The following is a 13189-nucleotide window of genomic DNA, read 5'->3' as shown; positions in this document are numbered from 1 at the left end:
ATTAATGAAAGAAAATTGGGGTTCTGTTTACAAAAATATATTTTGATTAATATTAAGTAATTTGAGTTGAGATTTGGAAATCTCTTACCACTTCATAATCATTTTAAAGTGTCTGTCAAATTTAAAGTGACTCTCACACTCTGCCGTGTAGGCCTACCGTGTGCCACCGTGCGCGAAAATGTCTGCGGACGGTGGAGAACGGCGAGGGCACACGGTGGTTCGTTATCAAAGCGGGCAACACGTTAATAGGGCGTTGGCGCTTATTTACACCCGGTGGGACCCGGCGAAAGTTGTGGGCATGTTCAAAACTTTGGCCGGCTGGCACCGGCCGCAAGTAAGCGGCAAGAGGACGGTGTTGAACGGTATGAGGACGGTATGAATACGTTATGAAATCGGTCACACTGTATGAACACGTTCACAACACGCTCATAACCCGTTACAGAACGGTGATGAACGGGCAAAAAAAATTCCAACGTCTGCAACAGGTTGTAAGCGGGTTGTGAACGTTGCCGTTCGAATCGGGGTATTTATGGCAGTCGTGTCATGACGTCAGCAGTCCGGGGACTCGCTCACAGGACGCTCCGAGCGGTGAGGGGACGCTAAGTGACTGGTAGGTGGCTGCTACAAACCCGGTGCACACGTTCGAGACCCGGTATGGAAACGGCCAAAATTTTCAACAAAAGTCAATCTGGGCGGTGAAGACGGTAGAAGCACGTTCAACACCCGGTATGCGCCCGGTGAGAACGGTCAGAAGATGGCAACGAAACGATGAAAAGATTAATTTTATGATTTATTTTTTTGCGGCCGGGGACAAGTTCGCTCAAAACCCAACGTTCTGGACTCTGTTCTGTTTTTAATAGCCCGGCAGGTGGACGGTAGGCCTACACGGCAGAGTGTAAGAGCTCCATTATGAAGGGATTTTATGTAGTTTCTTAAACGTTCAGAAATACGGCTACAAAGTCTTCGTCATGCTTGACATTCCATTGCACATTGCAATTAGAAGAATTTCAAAGTTCCAATGTAGGTACAATTTATCTTAAAGTCACTATGTTTGACATAGTATTTATAAGCCGTTTTTCTTCTGTAGCTTAGAGTATACACGGAGAAAAAAATGATGAACTGTGAACTCTAGCCTCAGAACATTAATTTACAAAAATGCACGGAACCAGATATGAAGCATTTTAATTACTTTTGGATAATCAAAAGACTTGGGCAGCGTCGTAATACATCGGCACACCAACGAAACCGGCACCATGAATACCGACACCAGACCAAACAAACAATGACATTATCCCGAATGGCAAAAAAATCCGGGGCGTCTCACACTTGTTATCAGTGACAAATGACAGTTGTTGTTATAATCTACTGAAATCTTTGCTTCTGATTGGTTATCAGCAGATTTGTCACTGATTTTTGTCATATTTCCTTGAAAAAAAGGCTTTGTGAAATGGGCCCCGGCCAGGTCAGTTTGGTTTAGCTTTAGTGTCGGGGGTGGTGGTGCCGGCGGTGCACGTGCCTGAGGTATATTACAACTTTGCCGAAAACCCACTGCAGCGAGTGTATCAAATTTAACTCGCGTTGTAGTGAGATGTCGGTTAAATTGTAACCATGACTGTTTTATGAACGATGTCTAGATATATCAAATTTAGGATCCTCTATTAACTACCTTTCCATGATTTGCCCGTTTCTGTAAATAATTATCTGAATTTAAAATAAAATGTTTCGAGGAAAGCTTGTACTTTTTTCATAGATTTTATTCTATTTTCTACCTAGACGGTTTGCTCTATCTGCTCGAAATTTACGATCAGTAAAACATTAATGGGTAACTCCTTCTTTTCATAAATGTAAAGAAATATCTTTTACTTTTGAACAACTTGTTATGATAGATATATTCCTCTTGGCAGACGTTCAAGGGAGATTTTATGAAGTAAACAATAAAAATAGATAATACTATTTTCGTAATGTAATCAAATTTAATACATAAAGCTTTGTTAAGTACTCTGGTACAAATGATTTCATTCACCTGTTACCAATAATTGTATTTCAATATTCCGAGTGTTGCTAGGTAGGACAACCATTGTGGCCTTTACTACCTAACAACACGGAATGGATAAAATTCGCATTCTGGCTCTTGAAATACAATCATTCGTAATAGATGAATGAAATAATTTGTAAAGAGGCACTTAACAAAGATGCGTGCATTAAGTTTGATTCCATTACAAAAAGCCTTTTATAAGCGTTCAACTAGAGACGATCTATTGCATTTACCTGTTAAATATTATAGCGTGTCAATAGTGAGAATGTAAATTGTATATACTAGTTGTTGCTCTGTGGGACAAATATTACTGTATTTATGACACAATACTAGATTTTGCATTCTAAGTAGTGAAATACAATTATTCGTAACAGGTGAATAACATAAATCATTACTAGGCACTGAACAAAGAAGTTTGTAATATTTTTAATTTGGACAACGGCCTGTCCATGACACAAAACAGAGGGCAGCTTGCCTGTATACTGCAGGTCAGATTTAAGGAGTGGCCAGTATGTTTGCGATATATACAATGCTTTCAAATCCGATCTAATCATAAAAGCTCCCACTGAATCTTATTTTTTCTTGTTGATCTGCTGTTGAAAAGACTCTATATGCGGATGAAATCCCCCTCAGCGACAACGAGGCCTCTTCTGAATCAGCAATACACTTTCTTGTCACACAGAATCTCGTCAAAGATTGTCACGTGGTAATAAAATCGAATATATTATACTCGCTCTGAATTAAAAATAGGTTTCTGGCGTAGATTGCCGGATTCGGCGCATGCATGTATAAATGTAAATCATTACAAGAGTATTCGTGTTCTTATTCATTTTCCACTGGCTTTATTAACATATGATGCTATATCCTTCTTATTTACAATGCATCTGGACGAAATAAATGCTCTTCTTACGTGTACACAGTATTTACATGATTACCAAGTATACATTTGATCTTTATACATTTTAACCACACACTGAACACGTACCACTCAGCATTGATTAATAGATTCATCGAATCCTACAGTGGCATGGTTTAAGGATTTCAATCAATGCAATTGATTTTCTTTAAAAAATATATTCCATGCAAAGATGGAGTATTAGAAAGAAAGAGAGTGAAAAGGGGAGAGGGGTTAAGAAAAAGAGGTGGAGGAGAAGATAGAGAAAACGAGAAAAAAGAAGAAAATAGAGAAGCAAAAGACAAGAAGAAAAAGAGTAAAATATGATTGAGAACAACAAGAAATATTCATCCTGTATTCCCTCAGGTGACGATCGTGCAGCCGACTTCAATCCTGGGAGTTACATCAGCAACGTAAAATCTAGTTGTGAGATTATCATGTGGGCGTTTAAAAGCTGTAGAAACTCTACACCATGTATATTGGAAACCTTATCTCACGAATAGATGAATCGCAATTTTAACCAACAGTAACAAAAGTATAATGATAGGAAATCTGCTGAATCTACCCTTTCCAAGCGATTTTAATATGGTCCAGACTCAAAAGTTTTTTTTCTTTGATGATCTTGTAAACCCCTGACACACAAATGATTTAAATGTAGAACCATTTTTTTGTTGATTTAACGAGAATTCTTTTTTCTTTCTAGGGCATTTTTTTTTCAAGTGATTATAGCGGAAATCTCTCCCCGCATTTTAATAATTCACCGACACGAGAATAATTATCTACCCCGGGCTATACATGGCGTCTTAAATACAAATTAGTGTAATCAATCAGGATAATATCATGACATTCTTAATGCCCCTTAAAATGGAGGAGCAGAAAAGGAGACTAATCTCGAACGAATAAAAATATCAGGTTTGTCATACATGAGGGAGCTTCCAAGATGACTGCAATAATTCATAGCAGGCTTGTTTCCATTGCTCTCTGACCCCCATCAGTTCTGGCTGTGACATCGGAAATAAGCAAATCATCGATTATTTAGCCAGAGTTATGATGAGGGGGCGTTCCCCGCAAAGAAAAGAAAATATCACCAGTCCCCACTTTCCACCAAATTATGGCAAGAATTGGAAATATGTATATTTAAAAGAAGAAGGGGACGTGATCGCACTGCGCTGATTGCAATTTGACTTTAGTATTGCAGAACACAATTTATACCCTTTTACATATTGATACATTAGAAGTAACATCAGTATACGGGAAGAAAAATGAGACCGGCCGCAAGTTTTCGTCAAACAAAATCAATAAGGGTCCCAGGCGCTTTAATTACGAATATGGAGCAATGTATTGGTTTTTTCTCATAGGTAGACAGAACGGAATCTCCCCATTTAAATAATGCTTACATGGAAATGAAAATGTGGTCACAGAATCAAATCAAGTCATGAATTTATTGATGTTATTTAATTTGAAGAAAACAAATTGGAACCAAGGACTCCGCAATATACCGCAAACTAGTTAATCAATTAGTCGGTCTCACAAACATCTAATATAGTCATAGACGAATTAATTTAGAGAGAGAGAGAGAGAGAGATCTTTAAAGGTATTTAATAGTTTTCGTTGCATAAATTCTAATGCAAATCAAATAAATAATTTCGATTTTTGAAAGAAAGAAAAATAAACAAGCCACTATGATTTTGGTTACCAACTGGTATTAGAATACCTCGTTACGATAACTTTGGGAGGTATTTTTTTATATCTTGAATCAGTTTTAGAATGACTATATGATATGACTTAATTTAGTCAGTTTGATAATAGTATTTGTTCTTTAAGAAGGATTTGTCGATATAAAATGTATGAAAAGACTAGTTTCTCTCTTTTTCACTGGATGACTCAATAAATTCGTCCATCTCTAATCTTGAGCTCTGGTATGGGAATCGTATTTTGAGAAATAATTGCCATGATTTATTATGGATTGTTTATAGCAGTAGATTGGTTGTTTGAACCAGTGAAATAAAAAACAAACGCACCCACAAATGTACTGGTCATCATCTTCGATAAAAATCACAACTCCAATTTGCACAAAGAGTGACCTCGGGCCTACTTACCCGGATTTCCTTATTTTGTCTATGCTCATTACTCAGCCACTATACATTTTCTACCAAATTTCTTTGGCACATGTCATTTATTTGTAATCTTGAACATTCAGAGTAAGTTTCGTTGGACTCTGAGAGAATCTATTTACCAGAGCTCAAGTTTATCTTTGAATACTTCTTTTGTTACATTGTATTTCTGATCTAGTTTCAGTGGCATCGAAAGCCGCATCCGGGACGCATGGGGTAAAATTTGAAGAAAAAAAGGGATTATTTTCTTAAGATATTCACCTCAATAGAACTAGAAAGTACACTGGCATATTTCTGGACACAGCTTTTGAACCACCAACATTCGTTAACATGGTTATGCAACATATCTTGATTGGCATTGTAAAATTTAGACAATTGTGCATGACCACTCTTCGGACATCGTTATTTCATTAAAACAATCGGCCAATATCTTCCGAATATTATGCAGTAATCTCTCATTTCAACAATGTTCAACTTTCTAGTAGAAATAATGACAATATTGATAACGATTCTAGTAACATTGATGAGGATATTCTCATTAATAATATTTAAAAATGTACAGGAAGAGAATGGTACCCCCACCATGACATTAGAAAATGGATAAATCATCGTTAACATCGAGCTTTGAGACTGATCATATTCTACACGATGCCTCATCACAAAGAAAAGTTTTGAGACGTGTGCAGTTATCCAAACATATGTAGATTGAAAAACTTAGACAACGGAAATTTAGAAACAAAAACATGTGAGAAGTAGAATAATGAAATATCAGAAGTCTAGTCCAATTTTGCCCTAGTTGCTGTATCACCTCACTAACGTATGAAAGAAAACAAATTGTAATAAAATTCAGCAGCTACATCCAGACGGAGAACTACAAGATTTGAAGGGTTTTGTGAGGCTCTACTGGTCTTCTTGGTCGCTATACCGGCCGTGTGTGCTGAATAATGTACAGAACAACGACACCCAATTCAACTTTAGGCGGGTTTACAGGCACCTTCATCGTCGTTCACTTTAATCATTCACACCCCATCAGTATGCAAGACTTCACTTTAATATACTTCAACAAAAATCTTAACACGCAACGACAAGTCTTCAGTACGACGTGAGTCTGTGAACACCACGCAATTCTTGAGTTTGTAGGTGTTTCGTCAAAGACAGAGAGTTATCAACGTAAAATCTTCCCAGAGTGAGCAGCAGAGGACGAATCAGTCCGAATGCTAGAAAGCGAATCTCTTAATTTTGCACTCCATACCTTGCGATGTCCAAGAGTAGTGTCTTAGCGTTAGCATATGTTTTAACGTCCAGAGGAACTTCGCCGTTTCTCTTTCATTTAGGCACTTCAATTGCCTTGCTACTGGGAAGCAATTAGTAAGTCTGTTGACTCTCACAAGTTAGGTGTCTACGGAACGCGTGGTGTTTTTTCTCCAACTTTTAAAGACAGGAACTTTCTGTTTTTTCCCCTCTCTTTCCACATGTCTGAAGACAAATCGCTGAAGCTTTAACTTATCCTATTTGTTGTTATAAATACAAATATTCATTATTTCTTTACAGCACTTCGCGTGTGAAGTGTGAATGAATTGTCCGTCTCTCAAAGAATAATGGGTCCTTCAATCCTAATTATGAGTCAATTTTGAAAATGAACAGACGTTTGAGATTTCGGAAATAGTTTTCACAATTATATCATTAATGCTATTGCATAGCAAATGACTGTAAGCTTTAAGAGGATTATTTTCAAAGCAGGTACTTTCTCAAATCTATCGTAAAAACCATATTAAATAATTTGAAGTAAGCATAAAATGACTAACCGATATTATTTTTCCCATTTATCTAATTTACTCTGTCGATTCAAAGAATTCCACTGTATAAATTTTAAATTCTTTATCGGGGAAAAATGTCTTCTTAAATTCAAAATGGATTCATAAATGTCCAAATAATCAATGTAGAAAAAGGAAACAGTTTAAAACTCATTTCTTGAAATATTTTTTGTCATACATACTTTTAAACTTGATGGCGCATTTGGGGTTAAACAAATCAAATTCAGTTATGCTTCGACAACATCAAAAACATAATTACCTAATATCACCAACATTAGTCGAGGACTAATTGGTACCTGAATGTCTCATTAGACAGCTAACCAACAGGTTCAATAGCGCTTCGGGTTTTTCCCCTTTTTTTAACGATGCGATGAAGATAAGATATGATTTAAGCTGAAGGGGCCGTATTTCAGACACATGTTTCGTTGCCATTGGCCGCTGGGTTTCCTCCCAGGCTAGAATCGCTGTTGGACGCTTTCGTGATCGACGTAGCGTAGACAGAGCTGTGATTTCCAAGTTGCTTCTGTGGGTGTCGACTCCATCTCCTTTTTTTGCACCACTTTTTAAAAAACGCTTCCTCAAAAGCCGCGCGATATCGCGAATTAGCCATGTTGTAGATTATAGGATTAATGGCCGAGTTGCAATATACCATCATTCTAGCGATATTCAAGAAACGCTCGCTATTATTCATAGAATATGTACCTATGATTTTGTCCACAAAATTGATTAGCGATCCAAATTGGAACGGCGCCATGAGGATGAAGAAGATTATTCCGTTTGCGACGAGCATTCGCGACACTTGGTTTCGAATATCCACATTGCTCTGCAGGTCGAGATCGTGTCGCTCCATGGCTTTAAGACGTCGCTCCATCTCTCTCATAATACAAACATAAAGGATGCTGTTGATGACCATAACGACGAAGAACGGCACTGTCTGGATGATGTTGGTGTAGTATCTAATGCTAATATTGACTGCTGTATACTTCACGTACATTCTCTCCAGATAGGAATACTCATCGGGCCAGATATGACAAATGCTAATGGGTTTTAGTACGGACGGTATGGTCGAGGCCGCAAGGCTTACACTAATCAACCAAACTAAGCAAAGGAGGTTCGCGACTTTCCGATTGTTTGAACTCGCTGCGAACACTACCATTGGTCTACATACAGCATAAAAACGTTCAAATGCTACTAGCGTCACAAGTAATTCTGAAGAAAAAATGGTGGTGTAGACCAGGAGATGACTGATGATGACCATGATGGGTCCGTATGCAGAACCTTCGTCGTCCTTGAGTGGCGACTCGCAGTACTGCCAGAGTTTCTTGCCAATGGCACCAACTAGGAAGAGCATGTCTGCTACGGCTAAATGCACAAGGTACTGGTTCACTACCGTCCTCATTGACTGAATGCGCGCTACAACATACATAAATGCCAGATTGGTCACCAGCCCTAGCGTCAGGATCAAAGGAAGAATAAGGCAAATGAGCCATCGTTCATACCCAACATAGAGAAAATCATTAACATCGGAAGCGTTAACCCTGCGTAGGGAGTCGCATAGGTGAATGGGATCATAAGAGAAGTTTACGTTGAAGTAACCGTAGTCCTCCATTAAACTGTCAGGGAAATCGCTCTCCATTTTGATATTTCTCGCTCAAACAGTCAGTGAAAACAGTGATGCACGTTTCTTCGAGATGCAGAACGTGTGTCACCATGGAAACCCTATATTTAGGTTCTCTCACAGCATGAACTTGGCAGTGGTCTTGCACGCGCGATGCGTCCAAAAAATCACGTAATGTTGTTTCATAGTTCGTCTCACGATGTGCTTATACAATAAAATTTCTGGAAAAGAAATATTTTGTATACTTTCCGTTCAAAAAGTATACTTCAAGCGGCGTATTGTGGGTGAAAGTTTGTGCTTTCAACGTGCTGTCATAAGAATGAGATCCAGGAGAAAACTAGACAATCGAAGCATAAGTGCAGAGTTCGTAATGTGCATTTGCTACTACACATTAGTTTGTGTATGCTCTCTACGCCGATTGAAGATCCCTATCAAATGTGAGTCTTGGGGTGCATATTTCAAAACGTTCCAGTTTGTCAATGTTTGGAAAGGAATCCGGTAAGAGATTGAAGCTTGACTGAATAAGGGTATCGAATTTGAGGTGGTTCAATGTGGTTCTATCGGTATAACCGCGATATGACGAAAATCCACTCCTTGAATGGCGATGCTCTCTTAAAGACAAACTAACGAACATGTTTCAGTTAACATATGGTTCAGGGGTAATCGTGAAATTCACGTAAAAGTATGAAGCATCATGTACGAAATTTCATCTCGCTTGTAATGTATATCAGCCAAAAAACTGTTGTCAGATGCCCAGCATCACTTTCAATTACGACAAAAAATTGTCTTCTTTTTCGTCAGACCTTCCTGCTTACGACACGAGTGTCTAGTTTATACTCAGTTTGTTTAAAAAGACACATTTTCTCCTTCTTGAGTGGTTTCCCTAGAACAGATTTTGTAACGATACGTTACCGACACTTGATGTTTTGTTTATGGATGCAGTGCTTCAATCCATGTCACATCTTGAGTTTGGTTCAGGAGTTTAAAATAGGCGCATCAATATTCACTCTCGATCTTTCCTCATAGGCATGGTCTATATCACCGTGATCATATTTCGTAAAACCTTAAAGCAAGTCATCAATAGGAAAGAGTAGAGAAGTCCGGAGAACAACATCTTGAAAGGAGTGAAAATATCTGAACCGGCCGATTGACGACCCATTTATCTCTCCATCTCGCATAAAAACGTCCAATTAGCTGAGGATTGTTCCAATACCCGGTGGAGCGAGAGAAACAGCACAGTCAGGAGAAGTGTTAATTTCCCCAGCGCAGAGATATCAGTCTGGTAAGGATCTCTATCCCGGCAGCTAGCGATATATTGAGATCCACAATCACTCCACTTGGCTAGGCACGAGCTCCGGCCTGGGAACCCGCGAGAGTTTTCCCTTCTCCTCCAAAAGCGTCGTGTCCACTTACAAATTTTCGCTAAGTGCGTGGGAGACACGGGCAGACCGTTTGTGACGCCCTTGCTCTGACATGAACGCTCTGATAATCATACCGCGAATCGTCTGCATTTTATGGGACTGAAAACCAAAACGTTGCTGCCGAGAAGCGTTTCCCAAGCGCATGCGCTATATTTGATCCAATCAGTGCGACTCCTGCCCAACTAATCAGACAACGAACCGCTAGCTCCTCGTAGTCAGCCAACACAGAGTCCGTGATGCATTGCTTGAACGACGCGAACCACGATCTACTGCTGATGTTAAGAGTGTGTAATTAATTTGCTCTTGGCGTTTGTGTGTGAGTGCATTATCCATATTAACCCTATGGTATTGTTGCAGTGTGTGAGTCCCCTGTACTGTCTTGACCTTAGAACGAATTTTTCAGAGGTACTGCGACGGTATCATGTCATAACCGAGTTGCAGATATTTTTTAACGTAACTCAATGATGTAGCGAGTGAAAACAGGGAGGTCAGGTTGCATGTGGGAGAAGGAGATGGCGATGGCACTGTTGACACTTACTGTGTACCGGTTGCCTGTTGTTGACATGCGGTGCCTATGAGATCTAAATATACCAGGGGCTCTCGAAGAAGTCAATCAGTTAATCAGGTATACCTTAAAGAATAGACGAAAATCAAGACGAGGACAACCTCATCCTGGAGCGACTTCATCTTAGCTCAAAGTACGATGAATGCATTACATTAGTGCCCAAAATGTTAAAAGCGAATTGATGAGGGCAAAGGTAAATCCTGTAGAATGTACATTTCTTTAAAATGCTACAATTCCCTCCACATCCGACAAAATCTTTACCAGAACAAAAGACGTGGTACATAAGTCCTCTGCATGCAGCCAAGAAATGTATAGACAAATATTGATTGAAATAGAAAATAAAATGAATACATTAGCCTTTCATTTTTAACGGTATTTTGGGGACACCCAGGAAAGAAGAGACACACCATATTTAAAAAATATTTACATGAGTCAGACTTTTCTTAAAATTTACCTGGTATAAAACGAATGTTTATATAATGATTTCAATGTTATATCAAGAAGAATATATAGGATTTCAAACGGAATGTTGATTTCATATAATTTTCTAATATGCGAGTTTGTAGCACCCCCCCCCCCCCCGAAAGAGGGAAAATATTTTCACAATACCTATTACCTACCTGCATGTGTCGATACTTAAATGTTTAAACCAGAAGCTTAACATTTCCTTGAATGTTGAAGCTCGTCTTTCTATAAGCCATTTCATAGATACAATCTGCGCATGGACAGATAAAGGTCATTTGTACCATAAAGATAAAACCCACAGAGATGAATACTGGATATGCGCTCATGAAAGTTAATTACATTATCCATTTATGCACCAACGAACATTCTTTGATACGCAGGTGGAAGTCTTCTTTTCAAGAGGGCAAATAAACGGTATTGATGAAGCACATCTAGGACTTTGGCAGTTATTATTCTAAAATGCTCAAAGTGGAACTTCTCCATGTGTAAAAGATCTATGGATATTTGGGGTCATTTGTACCATGTGCTATCTGTAAACTCCCTTATTTCGTCAGTGTCTTACAGCTTACAGCTTACATTAGGGACTTTTAGATTTGCACGTCGACAGCTTTGACTGTAACGTGTGACGTCATTTTAAGGCACTGCGCATGCGTCACGTCGTCTCAGTCGGCGATCGAGAATGCGTCGACCTTGATTTTCCTTAATCTAGTACGGTACTAATATATGCCGCGTGTGCATATAATATACAATTACTCAGGTAGACAAAGGAATACCCCTTCCCTGCTATTATGTAAAAATGTGTAGAACAGATGTCACATGCATAATTACCTGTTCTACACATTTTTACATAATAGCAGTGAAGGGACGTTCTACCACAGCAATAGGCCAGTTTCGTAATGTAACCAAATTTAATGCATACGTCTTTGTGAAGTGCCTCAATACAAATTATTTCATTCACCTGATAAGAATAATAGTATTTCAATAGTCATAATGCAACTGCATATATTAAGTGTTGCTAGGTAGGGCAAGCCATAACGTTTGTCCAACTTGGCAAGAACTAATGTATGCAGTTCAGATTCTGTCTATTGAAATACTATTATTCTTACCAGGTGAATACAATAATTTGTATTGAGGCACTTTACAAAGACTTATGAATTAAATTTAGTTACTTTACGAAAGTGGCCTATTGTTACGGATAGAATGAGGAACTGTATATTTTGTCCTCTTTCTTTGTTCGTCACTTCCTGCATGCATGTATATCGTCGATCTGAAAGATTTCTAATTGTAGTCAACATGGCAGTTGAGTACGTTGACACGCATGATCAGTCGGCGTTCGACGTGTTCTCGTCCGCTCAATCTAAAAGTCCCTATTGTCAATGAACTGACACCAATAGGTCGGTTTACTAACATATTCAAATTGTATGCATACTGTGTGACGAAAGTTTGCTCCTGACCAACCCAAAAGCTTTCCCCAGGCTTGCCCCCACATAACAACAAGTAATGTATGCAGACTGCATTCTAACTACTGTCGTTTATTCATTAATAGCAGGCTAATGAATACCTCGTCACTAGGTCCCCAGGAAAGAAACATCCATAAATTTGAATATGTTAGTAAACCGGTACTATTGCTCACCATATCCTACATGGACCGTGACTTCCAGCTTTTAAAAAAGTTTCATGTTGTGTACAGCGTTGATCAATCTATTTACCCCTCATTTTACTCGAATCACGTCCACAAAGAATTTCGACGCCAAGACTTCAAAAACACAACCGAAGGCACTTTCAACAGTCTTGTCCATCGCCCATTGAAATAAACGACTATTGGCCTACTGTGTAATTTGAGCATGAATTCTCTACAATACTACAATAGAAATGGAATTGCACTTGAGTTGGTTTCTCAAAGTTCCTTGCGTTTGCGTCTTAAGGAGAAACTGGCGTTTTCCTTTTCTTTTCGATGACGATTACATTGTGTTGTTCTCCGAATCTCAAGTTCTGATTTTATAAAGGCACGAAATGTAAGGGGATGTGCTGACGTTGTTGGTATCACTTTTTAAAACATACAGGAATTTTTTGTATAAATGTAATGCTTCCTGGGAGAAATTGCAATTATTTGAATAATGTAATTAATACAGGAATTCATACAATTGTGTTTTGATATTCAGACTTTCTTTTTTTCCCATTTGGTCTAATAGCGCGATTACTCTTTAAATAATGCAATGGCTATTTTTACATGGCCTTTTCGTTTCTCGTTTCCAATAGTTC

The 13189-nt window shown here is 38.6% G+C and overlaps 1 protein-coding gene across 1 annotated transcript; it reads right to left on the bottom strand.

Annotated features, from left to right (window-relative positions):
- Window positions 1-3928: 3928 nt before the first annotated feature.
- On the bottom strand, window positions 3929-9943 carry LOC100890002 (neuropeptides capa receptor). Its single transcript, XM_003730296.3, has one exon. It carries the CDS (start codon window positions 8492-8494, stop codon window positions 7268-7270), a length of 1227 nt encoding a protein of 408 aa, XP_003730344.1. The 5' UTR covers window positions 8495-9943; the 3' UTR covers window positions 3929-7267.
- Window positions 9944-13189: the final 3246 nt, after the last annotated feature.

This window comes from Strongylocentrotus purpuratus, unplaced genomic scaffold, assembly GCF_000002235.5.
Source record: "Strongylocentrotus purpuratus isolate Spur 01 unplaced genomic scaffold, Spur_5.0 spur5_scaffold_11, whole genome shotgun sequence".
NCBI classification, from domain to species: Eukaryota; Metazoa; Echinodermata; class Echinoidea; order Camarodonta; family Strongylocentrotidae; genus Strongylocentrotus; species Strongylocentrotus purpuratus.
The sequence above is the reverse complement of the archived record's forward strand: the minus strand, read 5'-3'. Positions and strand labels throughout refer to the sequence as shown.